General features: G+C 50.8%; 1 protein-coding gene and 1 long non-coding RNA gene across 3 annotated transcripts in view; one reads left to right on the top strand and one right to left on the bottom strand.

Moving 5' to 3' along the window:
* CHIC1 (cysteine rich hydrophobic domain 1) overlaps positions 1 to 7727 on the bottom strand; it is a 59208-nt gene extending 51481 nt beyond the window's left edge. Inside the window, exons 1-2 of one of the 2 annotated variants that reach the window (XM_056809157.1) lie at positions 7619 to 7727; positions 7226 to 7512 (exon numbers count right to left, since the gene is read on the bottom strand). In XM_056809157.1, the coding sequence (XP_056665135.1) occupies positions 7226 to 7485 (260 nt within the window). In that variant the 5' untranslated portion in view covers positions 7486 to 7512; positions 7619 to 7727. Of the gene's footprint in view, positions 1 to 7225 lie in introns of both variants that reach the window. The other variant, XM_056809158.1, reaches the window with a different exon arrangement.
* Positions 7728 to 7749: 22 nt separating this feature from the next.
* LOC130456122 (uncharacterized) lies at positions 7750 to 13909 on the top strand. Its single transcript, XR_008914616.1, has 3 exons — positions 7750 to 7973; positions 8398 to 8546; positions 10258 to 13909. It is a non-coding gene; the product is annotated as an uncharacterized LOC130456122 (long non-coding RNA).
* Positions 13910 to 17062: the final 3153 nt, after the last annotated feature.

Genomic DNA, 17062 nt, shown 5'->3' with positions numbered 1-17062 from the left:
GGAGGAGAACGGGCACTCTAGGCAGGAGGAACAGCATGAGCAAAAAGCAGAGGCAGAAAAGAGCATGGTATGTGTGGAAGACAGTAAGATGGGCCTGAATGCAGTAGCCAGAGATTCAGTTGGATGGCAAGGTGGGGCCAGTGTTAGAGAGAGGGCCTTGAAAGCCAGGCAAAGGTGTTCATATCTGACGCCTCCCGGTTAACAGGGAGTCATAATAATCAGTTCTGAAACATGATCAAAAGGGGCTATTTTGAATATTCAATTTAAATTTTAAATTTTGAACATTTTAAAGTTCTACTGAGAATAGATTAATGAGGGAAGAAACAGGAGGCAGGAAGGATAACTAAGATTTTAGGAGAAAACAGCAAGTGAGAATGGTGAGGCAGAGTGTGGCTATTAGACCAGAGTCTGTTCCAATGGATTATAGACTTGGTGACAAATTAGAATAGGGCCCAAAAGAGAAGCAACATTCAAAAGTGACACCAAGCTCTGTGGCCTGGGAGTCTAGGAAGATGGTGACACCGTTAACCAAAATGGGCGCCATAGGGAAGAAAAGATGAGGAATCTGGCCAGTGAGGGGTGATGGGGCAATACTCCGTAAATGTTAGTAAATGACTAGATTTGGAGGTGGGTTCTGTGGAGTTAGGCTGGTGAAAGATTTAAGCATTTCTAGGTTGTGTGCCTCATACCTCAGTCATACCACAGTCCGCTGACATGGCAAGTGTTCACCCAAACCCAAAGTTACCTTTGCTCTCAGGTTTTATGGAATGCTTAGGAGAGGCAGAATAAGGCGACCAATAGACAACAGCACCTTGTTTGGAGGCTAATATGGACTACACACAGAAGATATTCAATAAATATTTTCTCTTTGGCCATGATGATAAGCAGGTCTATGACAATTCCTCCAAAATTAGAATCTCTCACTTTCTAAGGCTATCTGGCTGTATTGTAATTCCACAAAAAGTTCAACCATTCGGGACGACATGGAAACAAAGTCAGCCAGAATGTGCCAAAGTTTCTTCTCAAGAATGTTAGACATTCCCCTGAAATGTTGTTTAATATTAATTTGCTTAGGAAATCCTCAATTACTAGAAAGTGCCCAGAGAAAATTGAGAGCAGGGGTCGCAGGGCAGATCTTTGCCATGTGGCCCTGGGCAAGTCACTACCTACTATCTCGGAACCTTGGGGTCCTCAGCTAAATGGCCAGAAGACTATTACCCAAGTATTTTAATGTGTTAACAAAGGATTTTACCATCCAAAGTTGCTACTAGAGAGAGGGGGAATTAAAGCAGGATAATTCATTTTTACCCAAGTTCATCCAAAAATGATCTGGGGGCTTTGGTGGACCACAAACTCCAATGAGTCCACAGGATATGGCAGCCAAGAAAGTGAAAGCAATGTTCAAGGCCAGTCTAGGGGCATGAGAGCACCCCACTGACTGAACCAAACCTGGAAGATGGCATTCTCACTCTGGGTGTCAAATAGAAGAGATGATGATGATGAGCTGGGGTGTCTAAAGGAGGGCCTTCCAGATCAGGCTGTATGAGGAGCTGGGGCTGTTTAGCCAGGAGAGAAGCCAAGTATCTAGAGGGCTACCGTGGGGGAAAGTAAGGATTCAACTTGTCTTGTTTGGTCCCAGAAGATGGAACCAGGAACAATGGGGGGGGGGTGAGAGGGACTAGTACCTTCCTAAGAATTAGAGCTATCCCCAAGTGGACGCTTAGCTTAGGAAGGAGTGGGATCCATCTCACTGGATAGCAAAGGCTGTGTGAGAGATCGGCCACACATCTCGAGCCGGCAGGGACCCCAGCAACCACCTAGCACAATTGTCTCAATTGGCACAGGAAGAACTTGAAGGATCACAAAACAAAATAACTTTAAGCAAAGCCACATTTATCAGAGGAAGGATTTGAGGCCAAGGTCTCTGACTCCCTAGTGTTCTTTCCATTGTACCCTGCCAGACTAGCTGTAGAAAGGATTTCCCTTCAGGGACTGGTTGGACTACATGGGTTCTGAGGTCCTTTTGGACTCTCGAGATGTGCAACTATAAATATCAAGAGAGACAGAGACATGGCCATGTGGTCACTGGCTTAATTCGGAGACCAGTTTTCAGTCTTTATCTTTCCCAAACACTTGTATCATTCGCTACATCTTTGTAAAGATGTGGGACCGTCAGGCTTTTGAGCATGAAGCACAGTTAGGCCAGGGAAGGGAAGTAAGTGGACCAAGGTGACCGAAGGAGTGAACAGCTGGGATTGGAACAGAGTTCTGTGGCCCCATGGTGCCTCCCCCAAAGGTGAGAGCTGGAAGGGTCTTAGAGACCTCACCCAACTCCCTCATTTTACAGATGGTACTGGAGGCCCACAGAATGCAAGTAACTTGCCCAAAGTCACACAGGTGGGTGGGAGCTTCTCAATTTTTAATTCATGTGTGGAATTCTTTTTAACCCTTGCTTTCTGTCTTAGCAACAACTCTAAAACAGAAGGGCAACAGCTAGGCAAATGGGTTAAGTGACTTACCCAGGGGTCACACACCTAGGAAGTGTCTGAGGTCACCTTTGAACCCAGGTCCTCTCGACTCCAGGCCTGGTGCTCTATCCACTGAGCCATCCAGCTGCCCCTCATGTCTATAATTCTTGATTCCGTAGTTCCTATATGTGCAGCACTGTGCTAGGTGCTGGGGGAGCTACGGGAAATCATATAGTCCTCAGAGCATATAACAGAGTAGGGCAATAAAAGACGTACTGCAATATTACACCAAACAGAACAGAGTGAGAACACAAGAGAGATCTGGGGGATGGAGAAAGGGGAGATCATGCTGAGGGGGCGAGGAACAATCCTTATCTCTCAAGTACTTCACTTGTCATGAAATTTTCAAAAAGAAAACTTTTCTTACCGTGTCAACACAGCTTTCTAAAAAAGGTCCCACTTGGGGATTTTAATTCAAATTTAAAACTGTGAAAAGAAACAAAGTCCTTTTCAGCATTAAAAAAAGTACAGAAAATGGAAAAGACACAAATCTGGGGAATAAGGAAGGAACCTTCTGTCTGACAGCGTGCACACACACACACACTCACTTTATTTTGAAGTCATTGACACAAGACTCGCTATTTCCTGAGTCCATCAGGCCAACAGTAAGGCTCCTCCTTTCTTCACATCTCAGGAAATGTGATTCTAGTCATTTAATGCACTGATCACAATTTTCAACCCCAAATCCTACACAGCTGCACCATAGAACTTGGGCATACTAAGTAAGTTTATAAAGTGCCCAGCAACCTAACATTGGGCTCCTGGGTTTCAGAAAGGCCTTGGCTTCCATCCTGGAAGGCATCTTATCACCTCCCCTGCCCCCTTTAGAATCACAAGATTGTAGAGCCAGCAGGAACCTTGAGTCTGTCATTGAAGAAGATCCCAAGCAAAAAAGGCTGCTGTTCCCTTTTAAGAAAGGAGAAAATAGAAAAGTTGGCTCTTTTTCCATGCATGGACCAAGACAAGGTCCAGGAAACAAATTCTGCCTCCTTGCTCCTTTGCCATTGTCTGAACTTACCAAAAGAAGTGCTGGTGAGCAGTCTTGGCCACGATGAACAGCTTTTGACAATGTCAGCAGGGTGCAATGGGGAGCATGCGCTGGGGCTAGCTGTCCATCCCCCTCACCCACCTCCTACTGTCACTCCATGTTAACCCCGGGCCTCGGTTTCCTCGTCTCTAAAATGAGGGCCCTAGATGACCTCGAAGGCCTTCCAGCTCTACGTTTAGTTCCTAGGATTCCCTCAGCCCTGTGAGTTAGTCTGCATGACGGCGATTCACATATTCCAGAGGTGCTAGGATCTTAGTGTTTGGACCAAATTCTCTGGCTGGTGGTAAAAAGGAATGTGGAAATGAGCTTGCCCTGTCCATTTGCTGGCTTCCTGTGGCTTGCTGCTCTCTACAAGATCCCCAGACCCCCAAATTTGGAATTTGAGCTGCCTCATCAAAGAGCCATCCAGGGAATAAAACAGTATGCTCTCTCCTATCCCCGCCCACCCAACCAAACAAGCTGTGTTCTTCTGTCTTTCATTGAAATAGAAAAAAGCATAGGACGGGCCCAATCGCGAGCCCTGGCCTGTGGGAAGGAAGGTGTGAGTCTATGAGCTCTGAAGAGATCACAGAAAGGAGAGACATGATAACTTGACAGAAAAAAAGGTGGTCTGGTTCTGAAAATGTAGTAAAAGAGTGAAAAGTGTATGTGAAGTCCCAAGAATTTCCAGTCTTGAAACATAAGTAAGTGAACACCTTTTAAGTAGCCTTCAAAGCTTGTGAGGGACCCCCAGAAAAATTCCTCTGCAGCCACTGGGCTGGCATAGTCTTCCCCGTGGCCTCCCCACTCTGGGAGGTCAGCTGCTTGATTTTCCAGGGACAATTCAGAGTTTTACAAAAGAAAAAATGGCCTCATCTAAGTTTCTAAGTTACCCTTGCTTCCTGGGGGTGATTTCCTCATTTCCCCTCCATGGCCAGGTCTCCCTCCTTGGCAACTGACCTCTCGCGTAAAGGGGTGGAATGCTGAAAAAAGCCAAGGCAGGGAGAGGGCCATTTTCTTCACGTATGTATCTCTTCAGAGGTCTGTCAAGTATATCCAAAACCCTCTCCTGCTGAGGTTTAGAAGGGGGATGGAAAGGATTTCAACTCCTGTCTTGTCAGCTATTCCCATGGGGAAGAAATGGACAGCAGACAAGGCTGAAGGGCCAAGTTGCTGGGTTCTGGGTTTGTTTCCAGGCTTCACCCTGCCTCATCTACATTCTCCTGACTCATTTTCCCCTGCTTTCCCAGCCCTCTGGAACCCAGTTCTCAGCCCCCTCTCCTCTAAGCCCCACCCCCACCCCAGGATCTTCCAGCCTGCTTAGCAACCCCCCCAACAAAGCCCCTCAGAGTTCTCTCAGCTCCACCTCCCTCAACAACTGGGCTCCCTCTTTAAGGGCTTCACCCCCAGGCCTTAGGCTCCAGCCACCTGGCTCCTCCCAAATCTTTCAGCTTGGTCACATACCATTTAAAGAGAGCCCCCCATATCTCTCCTCCTTGGCTGTCCCAGGGGTTGCTGCTCTCTAAGCCCTACCAAACAGGGGCTTCCCTATACTGTCTCAACTTGGTTCCCTTTCTGAGGTTGTAGCCTTTTTCTGCCCCCCTCCAACTTCTTATCTATCCCCCCCACATACCCACACACACCTTAGCTCACTGAATTTTTGGCTTCCCTCCCTAGCTTGGGCCTCTTTCAAGGACTGTCGTCGTCCTTTGGGCTCCCTCCAAACTTGGCTCACTTCAATCTTCTTAGTGCCCCCCCTTCCATGTTCTTCTCAATTGTTTCAAGTCTTACCCCTCCAGCTTGGCTCCTTTTCACAGGAAGCAGCCCCCTTCACCACCACCACCCCCAGTTCTCTGAGCTCCACCCTTGTAACTTGGCTGTCTTTTGGAGGAAGCAGCCCCTTGTTAAGACTTCCTCGGTCCCCTCTCCACTTGAATCCCCCCAATTCCCTCAACCCTCTCCCACACCTTGGCTCCTCTTTTACCCCTTAGCTAAGCTCTCTTAACCCTACCCCAACTGGCTCCCTCCCTTTCAGAAGACATAGCCCCCTTTAGAGAGCCCTCATTTCTCAAACCTCCTCTACCAGATTCCCACCATTCTTTCAACACCCCCAAACCAGGCTCCTCTCAGTTCTCTCAGCTTTCTTTTCAAAGGAAGCAGATCTCAGTCTCTAGATATTCATCTGATTCCTCCCAATTCTCAGAAATTCCCCACAACCATGGCTCCCCAAAGTTGTCTCGGACCCCAACTTAACTTCTCTGAGCTCCACTTCCCAACTTGGCTCCCTTTCCGTGGAAATATCCATCTCTTTTTGGAACCCCCAGGACTTTTTCAACTTGGCTTCCCTCAATTATGAGCTCCATCTCTGCAATCTGAATCCCTTTGCAAGCAAAATCACATTCCCTTTTTCTTGGACTCTCTCAATCCTGAGCCCCCTCCCAACTGAAGTCTTTAATCAACATCCCCTGACCTTGACTGCTTGAAGTTTTTGATGGAGTTCCCTTGCAAAGGAAGGAGTATCACTTAATTCCTTTTAATGGATCCATTTAGTCCTTAACCCTGCCAGTCAAATACCTCAGCCTATCACTTTGGATCCCTTGATTTCTCAGCTCGATTCCCCACCTTGGCTCCTTTTCAGAGGAAATGGTTCCTTTTGTTAACTACTTTAGTCCTCAGTGCCCCCCAAAAATCTGAGTCCCATCAATTCCCTTAGCACCCCATCTGCCTCAGTTCCCTTGACTTCTCTCAGCTCTACACCCTGCAACCCCCTCCCAATTTAGCTTCATTTCAAAGAAAGCAGTTCTGTTTCAGTCTCCTACACTCAGTTCAGTTCTCCCAGTTCTAGCCTCAACTTACTCAGAGTAAACAGACTCCTTTTTAGAACCCTCTGAATGCCCTCAATTTAACTTACCTTTGGTGTTCCTGCTGCCCCCCCATTTCTTTCCAAGGGGTTCTCTCAGTTCTATCCTCTCCCCCCCCCCAGCTTGGTTCCTTTTCAAAGGAAACAAGGGTACCCCCTGGGACTCCCTTCCACAAGAAGCAAATCCTTCCCCTATCCCATCAATTCCTTAGGCCCAACCTGCCCCCCTTCCTAATGTGGCTCCCTTCTTTTTCAAGGTACAGAAATGCCCTCTCAGCTTGACCCTCCCCTATCACCCCTACTGCCCCCCATGGTTCCCCTGGCAGTAATCATCCTCCCCCCCATCTGACTGCCAGGGCAAGTGGCCCCTTCTTTTGGATCCCCCCCCCTTCATCCCTTAGTCCTCTCAGCTCTCCTGCCCCCCCCCACTGCCCCGTTGATCCTCTTACAGGCACTGCAGTCCCATCCTTCCCATCCTGTGAGCCCTTCTGCCTCACTCCTATCCCCCACCAACTTAAATCTCTTTAGCCCCCTTAGTTTTCCCCCCCTTCCCTTCCGCCCCTGGCTCCACAGTTCTAGTGCGCTCAGTCTCAGGTTCCATCAGGGGCTGTGGCTCCCCCTTCCCCCTCCCGGTAGCCCCCTTTCTCCTCCCCCCCCACCTCCGAACACTCAATAAAGGAGGGTTCCATCACCCCGCCTCCCTCCATTCTCGGTCCCGGTAGCCGCCCCCCCCCCCGCGCCGCCCCCCCCCCCCGCCTGGTGTCCCGGCAAGGCTCCCCCCCACCCAAGGCCTCCCTAGCCCGGACTTACACTGTGATGTGACCAGTGCCATGCACGGTCACTGGATCAGGCACCAGCCGGCGCAGGTACTCTTCGCTCTGGGCTTGGCCCGGCGGCGGCAGCGGCTGTAGCAGCTCCGGCTCGAAATCCACCGCGACGCCCTCATCCTCGTCGTCAAAGCGATCCTCGAAATCGTCGTCGAGGCCGGATGAGGCTGCCGCGTCGTCGTCGTCCTCCTCCAGCTCGGAGATGGTGTCGAACTCCGCCATGTTGGGCAGCAGGATGCTCATCACGTGACTCCCGGCTCGAGCCGCAACCTTTCAGGAGGGGTACGGTAGAGCAGGCGAGATGAGCGAGCAGCCGCGCGACCTAACCAACCTCCCCACTGGAAGAACGGCCGTGCCGCGTCCGCACGCCACCTACCCGCCGCTCCAAATGATCTGCTGTAGCCGCGGGGCCCGGCCAAAGGGCCGCCACAGCGCGCCTGCGCGCTCCGCCGGGGACACGGAGAGAACGCGGGGGGTCTGGAAGGGAGGGGAGCCCCCCCCAGGAGCGACTCTGTTCTACGCCTGCGCAGCCCTAGGGGGCTGCGGAGCGGGAAGGGGAGGGTGGGAGGTTCTTAGATACCGCTAGAGGCTGGAGCTTTAGCACGGCAGCTGCCCCGCACCCACCCCGGCCTTCCAGTAAACCTCTCGGGAGAGAGTTTAGAACCGCAAACCGCTAGGATTCAAAAAATGGTCACCTTCTCGCGGCCTCCCAATTCTGCTAGGATCGCCCGGTGAGCTGAAGGCCATCCCGACGCCCCTTTTATCTTCTTGGACCTCCGTTTCCACGGCAACCCACGCCTAGCTCACAAAGAGAGAAATTGAGGCATAAAGGGGGAAAGAGACTTACGTTACACTTAGGTTCACCGGATAGTGGGAATGGCCGCAGGTGGACACTTCAGCTCAGAGGATAATAGTGGGAGGCATCTGATCCAATACCAACCCCCCTTGTTTTGAAAGTGGGGTTAACTGAGGCATAGAGGGGCAAAAGAGATTTAGGATCCCATTTTGGAGGGCAGCCAACTTTCATAGAAGGGAAAATTGAGGCACAGAGAGGGAAAGGGACTTGAGATACATTTTGGATCTTAGAATGATATTGAGAGGGGCCATTGGGAGGGCATCGGATCCAGTACCAACATTCTCACTCCTATTTTACAGGTGGGGACACTGAGCCACAGAGAGGAAAAAGAAACAGCGTTTCATTTCAGAGGGCATCGAACCCACCACATCTCCGGTTTCGCATGTCGGAAAACTGAGCTACAGAGAGAAAAGAGGGCTGAGAATACACTTTGGATCTTAAGATGATGGTAAGAGGGACCATTGGGAGGGCATCAGGTCTGATACCACCCCCCTTTCCCATTTTAGAGGTGGGAAACCTGAGTCCCAAAGGGATAAGAGATGCCATTCCGGAGGACATCACCCAACATATCTCCCATTTCAAAGCTGGGAAACTGAGGCACAGAGGGAGAAAGAGACTTAAGATAGACTTTGGATCTTAGGATGATAATAAGAGGGATCGTTGGGAGGGCATTTGATCCAATACTGAGGCACAGACTTGGAAAGGGACTTGGGATACACTTTGGATCTTAGAATGCTAGTTAAAGGGACCACTGGATGGACATCTGATCCAATACCACCCCCACTCCCATTTTACAGGTGGAACGGAGGCACAGAGCATTAAAAGGGATTTAGGATGCCATTTCAGAGTGCACACACATGTAACCTAACACTACTCTCATTTCACAAGTGGAGAAACTGAGGCACAGAAGAGGAAAGGGACTTTGGATACACTTTAGCTCTTAGGATGATATTGATTAGAACCATTGGGAGGGTATCTGATCCATCACCATCACCACCACTCTGCATTCTAATTTTACAAGTGGGGAAACTGAGGAACAGAATTCCATGTAAGGGGAATTAGGATACAAATTGGTTCCTAGAATGTTAGTGGCAGAGACAACTTTGAGGGTAAGAAAGCAACCTTACCCCAAGCCCCAAAGGGAGTGACAATGACAGTACTTGAACCCAGAGCAGAAGATCCCTTTGGAGCTGGGGGGAGAAAACCCTCATGGTGGGACCTTTTAAGTTCTGACTTTGTCCCTTCCCCAAATCACCCAGGCTATTGCTTGCCTTTGACAGGAAGTACCAGACATATTTACCTAGGGTTCCACAGGGGAGTCAGTAACAAAGCTTGGATCAGACCCAGACACATCGAATTGGAGGTTTCAGGATCTTGGAGCACATGGAGTCTCTAATTCAGCCTCTCCTTTTACAGATAATGAAATAGCCCCAGAGAACTTTAATGACATCCCTAAAGTCCTACTAGCCATCACGGATGGGATTTGAACCCAAGACCTTTGACTCCCAAGTCAGTTCTTCTCTTTTTTAAAACCCTCACCTTCCATCTTAGAAACAATACCAAGCACAGGTCCCAAGGCAGAAGAGAGGTAAGGGCTAGACAATGGGGGTTAAGTGACTTGTCTAGGGTTACACACCTAGGAAGTGTCTGAGGCCAGATTGGAAACCAGGACTTTCCATCTCTAGTCCTGGCTCTCTATTCACCTAGGTGCCCTGAGTCATGACAAGCCACTGGGAGGCATTAGGAATTAGTAAGAGGAACCGGTAAGCTCAGGCCTGGTTGATGGGAATGTGGAATCCCCTGACAATTTCCACATTTCACTTTACTATGACTTCAAATAGCACAGGCAGATGTGGGACACTTCAGGGATCTCTCCCTTGCCCCTGAGTGGCCGTTCCACTGCATCACAGAATCCTGACTTCAGGCACCAAGGGATCTTAGAGACTCCCTTATTTTATGAGGGAAGGCATCTAGTCCACTAAAAGGGAAGAGACTTACCCAAGGTCACGCAGCTTACAGTAGGGTATTAAACAGATCTTGAAGCCAAGTGTCCTGATTTAAGTCCAAGGTTTGGCCCAATACCTGTGCCACTCTCAGGTAGGTGGTTCCATCCAACTCACTGTTTGTTTCCCTTCATGGCCTGGCATTTCTCCCTCCAGGATCTGCTGAAAACCAAAGGCCCAGGCATGGGGAGTCTGATGGAAGCTGGGAAACAAAGCCGTGAAATATTGGGAGCCAAAGGTTTGAGACCCAGGTCACCTGGCTAGAATATGTTGGAGGCCAGAAGGCCAGATTGGAACCCAGGACCTCTCCTTTCTAGGATTGGCTCTCTATCCACTGAGCTACCCAGCTGCCACTATTATTCTCTTCTAGTGGCACCAGGGACAGCATTTGGCCCTCCTACATTCCCAGAATGCCCTTGTCAGTGCCACCCTTGTAGTTGCCCACTTGGTACCCCTTTGGATTTCTTCTCCTTAGGGTTATCCTGTGTGTGTATTTCTATATGGCCCTGTCATTCCACCGGTTAGAATACAGGCTCCTTGAGGGCAGGGGTTATTTCCTTCTTTGACCTTACAGCACTGGAGCCTAGCACAGGGCCTGGCACAGAGTCAACACTTAATAAATGCTTGTCGATGGAGGGAGGGATGGACGGATAGATGGACAAGTGGACAGACGGATGGATGGACGAATGGATGGATGGCCCAGAATGGCTGCAGCAGCCATTGTGTCCCTAGTCCGGGCTCCTTGGTGACCACAGGGTATCCTGGGGACACAGGCCATGTGGATGTCCTAGAGAATGGTGTGGAACCAAGGCCAGGAGTGCAGATTAGAAAGAGAAGCCAGATTTGCCTGGCAACTCTGGTCCTGCTGCACTCACATTTACCGAGCCTGTCTCTGCTCCTCCCCATCTTGCTCCAGATCCTGGAGCTTGGGGCTGAGGCCAGATCCTGCACCATGAGTCCTCTAAGTGCCCCTTGAAGTGCTAAGGGAGCCCCCTGAAAATCTCCCAGGCCTGGAGAAGAAGGGTATCTGGGAGGGCGGGCATCACAGAAGGGGTGGCTTAGGGAATGAAGATCCAAGAGGATTTGCTGAAGGCTGGGGGGGACAGAGGAAATGCAGAGAAAATGTCACGTGGCCACAGTTCTGGATACTGCAGAGGTCGGACAGGTCCAAGAAGTGGGCCAACAACTGGCCCCTTCCTTCAAGTTGAGTGGAGGGGCAGGTTGGTGTCATGGTAAGAATATCAGTTCTGAGGGCCCCAGTCCAAAGATTGCTTATGGCTCTTTATTGCCCATGTGACCTTGAGCAAGTCCTTTCCCTCTCTGGGCCTTCATTTCCTCCCCTAAAGGGACTGGACTAGATGACCACTAAATCCCATGATCCAGAAAGCTCAACTTTTATCCCAGTTCTACCCCTTGCCAGCTGGGCGATGATGGAAGTCACTGCATCTCAGTTGTCTCCTCTGAACAATGGGGCAATAATGCCTATGCTAGGCCTCTCCTAGGGTGATAGGGATCCAGTGAGATAACATATGGGGAGACAGGATGGGGCAGTGGAGAGGGTGCTGGGTTTACAGCAATTAGCCCTGAGATTTCAAACAGGAAAACCTGTGAAGACAATTCAGCCATCACCCTCATTATTTTAACCCTTTAACCTTCCACCTTAGGATCAATCCTGTGTATTGGTGCCAAGGCAGAAGAACAGCAAGGGCTAGGCAATGGGGGTGAAGTGACTTGCCCAGGGCCACACAGCTGGGAAGTGTCTGAGGACAGATTGGAACCCAGGACCTGCTGTCTCTAGGCCTGGCTCTCAATCCACTGAGCCACCCCGCTGCCCGCTGCCTACCACTTCTTATGGGAAGCCCTACCTGATTTCCCCAGCCAGTCTTGGCCCTTTGAAAAATTGCAGATTCCTGAATCTGAGCCCTAAACTGACTTTCATCTTCCTTGGAGAACATTCCTTATCATCCCCCCAGCATCTGGTCCCACCTTCCCAAGGGGGAAATAAGGCCACCTTCCACTTTGCTCAGAGCCTGGCTGGGAAGCGCTTGGAAGCCTTTCCCACTGCTGCTCATCTGGGCTCTGTGTCCTCTGCAGGGATTGTTTGGACACCAGGCTGTTTCACGTTGTTGGAGAAAATGAGGTAATGGTTTCCTAATGCCAGACACGCCCACGTTTCAGTAAAGCAAATTACCTTTGGAACCAAACGAGCTGTTTTAGCACAATGTATGTAGACAGAGACGTGCAGATTTGGCTCTTAGCAGAGGGTTCTCCAGCACAGCAGCTTCTAAACGTGGCTGGTGTCCCTTAGGCCTCTGGGTAATCCTCACTCAGCTTCCCTGGGGTGCTAGGATGGCAAGAAGGCTCTTACTGTTCCTGATTTAGGGAGAGGTAAATAATGCTTACAAGTCAAAGGAATTTATTTGAGGTCAAGAAGCTAGGAAGAGGGGGGCAGCTAGGTGGCTCAGTGGCTAGAGAGCAAGACCTGGAGAAAGGAGGTTCAAACCTGGCCTAAGGTACTTCCTCCCTGGGTGACCCTGGGTAAATCACTTAGCCCCAGTTAACTAGCCTTTACTGCTCTTCTGTCTTGGAATTGATAAGATTTTTTTTAAAAAAAGATACTCAAGTCCACGTAGGTCATAAGTGGCCAAAGTGGGATTCAAACCCAGGACTTTCAACTCCAAATCTGGGGCATCAGAGAACTTAGACTTGAATCTTGTCTCTGAACTTGCTCCCTATGGGAGATATAGAAAAATATCTGAACATCTCTAGGCCTCAGTTTCTTCCTTGGTTAAGAAAAAATCAAGATGGGATCACTGGCTTTCCATATAAGCAAAATCAGTTACCTAGGGGCCAAGCTAGGTGACTCAGTGGATGGAAAGCCACGCCTAGAGATGGGAGAATATGGGCTCAGATCTGGCCTTAGACACTTCTTAGTGTGTGACCCTGGGCAAGTCACCTAATCTCCATTGCTCAGCCCTTACTGCTCTTCTTCTGCCTTGGAACCAATACACAGTATTGAAGGGAAGGGAAGGATTTGGGGTGGGAGAAGTGAAGAAGGGTGACGGGAAAGGTGAACTGCAGATCTTGGAACTCTAGGCTTAGGGTTCAAAGGGACCTCAGAGTCATTCATTTTTCAGAGGGGGAAACTGAGGGAAGGGTTAAAAAAAAGATCAGTTACCAAAATGCAAGTTCCCTCTTCCCTGGACAATGTAAAAGAAACACTGAAAATTGTTTGCTAATCATCTTTTTTTCTAGAGTTCCTCTTGGCCACTGGAACCAACTGCCATGATAATCCCACTGGTCTCATTGGTTCAGGACATGTTCTGATTTCTGAGCCGAGCCTTTATCTCCCCTTCAGCTCATTTGATGGAGGCTGATTCCGGATGACACAGAGCAGGGCACCTGCATCTTCCCATGAGGCCATATTCAGATCAGACACTGGGGAGAGGGGGCCTTATTGCTGCAAGGGATCCTTGGAGGAAGCAGATCCCATCTATGTGGTCAAAGCATCATAGGATTTGTATCTGCAGAGGACAGACAGACAGAGACATCAATGGGGACAGAGAGAGAGAGACACAGAGGGAGAGGGAGAGGGAGGATGGAGTGAGGGTGAGAGAAACAGGCAGAGAGGGAGAAGGAAGAGAGAGGGGGAAGGGAGACAGACAGACATAGAGAAGGAAGGGAGAGAGGTGGGGGAGAAGAAGAAGGGGAGAAAGGGGAAGGGAGGGAAGAAGAGCAAAGGAGGGAGAGACAGACAAGGAGGGGGAAGGAAGAGAGAGAAGGGGGAGGGAAGGAGACAGAGACAGAGGGAGGGAGAGGAGGAAAGGGAGATAGACAGACAGACATAGGAGGGGAGAGAGAAAGAGTGGGTGGGAGGGAGAGGGAGAAGAGAAACAGATAGAGAAGGAAGGGGAGAGAGGTGGGGGAGAAGAAGAAAGGGGAAAGGGGTAGAAGGAATGAGGGAGAGACAGAGAGAGATTGAAGAGGGAGAGAGGCAGGGGAGAAGAAGGAAGGGAGAGGGGAAGGGAGAGAGGGAGGGGAGAGAGAGAAGGGAGACAGACAGACAGAAATAGAGAAGGAAGGGAGAGAGGTGGGGGAGGAGAAGAAAGGGGAAGGGGGGTAGAAGGAATGAGGGAGAGAGATTGAAGAGGGAGAGAGGCAGGGGAGAAGAAGGAAAGGAGAGAGGGAAGGAGGGGGAGAGACAGAAGGGAGACAGACAGACAGAAATAGAGAAGGAAGGGAGAGAGGTGGGGGAGAAGAAGAAAGGGAGAGAGGGGAATGGAGGGAGGAAGATGGAAGGAGGGAGAGACAGGGAAGGGAAAGGAAGAGACAGAAGGGTGAGGGAGGGATACAGAGACAGAGGGAGGGAGAGAGAAAAGGGAGAGAGGTGGGAAGTGAAATATACAGACAGACATGGAAGGGAGAGAGAGGGGAAGAGAGAAAGAGTGGGAAGGAGGGAGAAGGGAGATAGAGAACGAAGGGGAGAGGTGGGGGAGAAGGAGAAAGGGGAAGGGGTAGAAGAAATGAGGGAGAGAGAGAGATTGAAAAGGGAGAGAGGGAGAGAGGCAGGGGAGAAGAAGGAAGGGAGAGGGGGAGGGAGAGAGGGAGGGAGAGACAGAGAAGGGAGGCAGACAGACAGACATAGAGAAGGAAGGGAGAGAGGTGGGGGAGAAGAAGAAAGGGGAAGGGGGTAGAAGGAATGAGGGAAAGAGACAGAGAGATTGAAAAGGGAGAGAGGGAGAGAGGCAGGGGAGAAGAAGGAAGGGAGAGACAGAAGAGGGAAGGAGGGAGAGACAGACAATGAGGGGGAAGGAAGAGAGAGATGGGGGAGGGAGGGAGACAGAGGCAGAGGGAGGGAGAGAGAAGAGGGGGGAAGGGAGATAGACAGACATAAAAGGAAGGGGGAGAGAGAAAGAATGGGTGGGAGGGAGAGGGAGAAGGGAGACAGACAGAAGGAAGGGGAGAGAGGTGGGGGAGAAGAAAGGGGAAGAGGAGTAGAAGGAATGAGGGAAATAGAGACAGAGAGATTGAAAAGGGAGAAGAAGGAAGGGAGGGGGGAGGGAGAGAGGGAGGGAGAGACGGAGAAGGGAGACAGACAGAAATAGAGAAGGAAGGGAGAGAGTGGGGGAGAAGAAGAAAGGGGAAGGGGGTAGAAGGAATGAGGGAAAGAGACAGAGAGATTGAAAAGGGAGAGAGGGAGAGAGGCAGGGGAGAAGAAGGAAGGGAGAGACAGAAGAGGGAAGGAGGGAGAGACAGACAATGAGGGGGAAGGAAGAGAGAGATGGGGGAGGGAGGGAGACAGAGGCAGAGGGAGGGAGAGAGAAGAGGGGGGAAGGGAGATAGACAGACATAAAAGGAAGGGGGAGAGAGAAAGAATGGGTGGGAGGGAGAGGGAGAAGGGAGACAGACAGAAGGAAGGGGAGAGAGGTGGGGGAGAAGAAAGGGGAAGAGGAGTAGAAGGAATGAGGGAAATAGAGACAGAGAGATTGAAAAGGGAGAGAGGCAAGGGAGAAGAAGGAAGGGAGGGGGGAGGGAGAGAGGGAGGGAGAGACGGAGAAGGGAGACAGACAGAAATAGAGAAGGAAGGGAGAGAGTGGGGGAGAAGAAGAAAGGGAGAGAGGGGGAGAGGGGAAAGGAGGGAGGAAGAGGGGAGGAGGGAGTGACAGACAGGGAAGGGGAAGGAAGAGAGAGAAGGGGGAGGGAGGGAGACAGAGACAGAGGGAGGGAGAGAGAAAAGGGAGGGGGGAAGGGAGAGAGAGGGGGAAAGAGAAAGAGTGGATGGGAGGGAGAAGGGAGACAGACAGAGAAGGAAGGGGAGAGAGGTGGGGGAGAAGAAGAAAGGGCAAGGGGGGTAGAAGGAATGAGGGAAAGAGAGAGAGATTGAAAAGGGAGAGAGGAAGAGAGGCAGGGGAGAAGAAGGAAGGGGGAGACAGACAGACAGACAGAGAGAAGGAAAGGAGAGAGGTGGGGGAGAAGAAAGGGAGAGAGGGGAAGGGAGGGAGGAAGAGGGAAGGAAGGAGAGAGTGGGGGAGAAGAAGAAAGGGAGAGAGGGGGAGAGGGGAAAGGAGGGAGGAAGAGGGGAGGAGGGAGTGACAGACAGGGAAGGGGAAGGAAGAGAGAGAAGGGGGAGGGAGGGAGACAGAGACAGAGGGAGGGAGAGAGAAAAGGGAGGGGGGAAGGGAGAGAGAGGGGGAAAGAGAAAGAGTGGATGGGAGGGAGAAGGGAGACAGAGAAGGAAGGAGAGAGAGGTGGGGGAGAAGAAGAAAGGGCAAGGGAGGTAGAAGGAATGAGGGAAAGAGAGAGAGATTGAAAAGGGAGAGAGGAAGAGAGGCAGGGGAGAAGAAGGAAGGGGGAGACAGACAGACAGACAGAGAGAAGGAAAGGAGAGAGGTGGGGGAGAAGAAAGGGAGAGAGGGGAAGGGAGGGAGGAAGAGGGAAGGAAGGAGAGACAGATGGAGGGGGAAGGAAGAGAGAGAAGGGGAAGGGAGGGAGACAGAGACAGTGGGAGGGAGAGAGAAAAGGAAGAGGGGGAAGGGAGATAGAGAAGGAAGAGGAGAAGAAAGGGGTAGAAGGAATGAGGGAGAGACAAATCGAAAAGGGAGAGAGGCAGGGGAGAAGAAGGAAGGGAGAGGGGAGGGAGAGAAGGAGGAAGAGACAGAGACAAATAGAGAAGGAAGGGAGAGAGGTGGGGGAGAAGAAGAAAGGGAGAGAGGGGGAGAGGAGAAGGGAGGGAGGAGGAGGGAAGGAGGGAGAGAGACAGGGAGGAGGAAGGAAGAGAGAAGGGTGAGGGAGGGAAACAGAGGCAGAGGGAGGGAGAGAGAAAAGGGAGAGGGGGGAAGGGAGATAGACAGACAGAAGGAAGGGGGAGAAAGAGTGGGTAGGAGGGAGAGGGAGAAGGGAGACAGAGAAGGAAGGGGAGAGAGGTGGGGGAGAAGAAGAAAGGGAGAGAGGGGGAGAGGAG

The sequence above is a fragment of the Monodelphis domestica genome, chromosome X (genome assembly GCF_027887165.1).
Source record: "Monodelphis domestica isolate mMonDom1 chromosome X, mMonDom1.pri, whole genome shotgun sequence".
Lineage (NCBI taxonomy): Eukaryota > Metazoa > Chordata > Mammalia > Didelphimorphia > Didelphidae > Monodelphis > Monodelphis domestica.
Note: the sequence above shows the minus strand (reverse complement) of the source record. Positions and strands in the feature narration are given on the sequence as shown.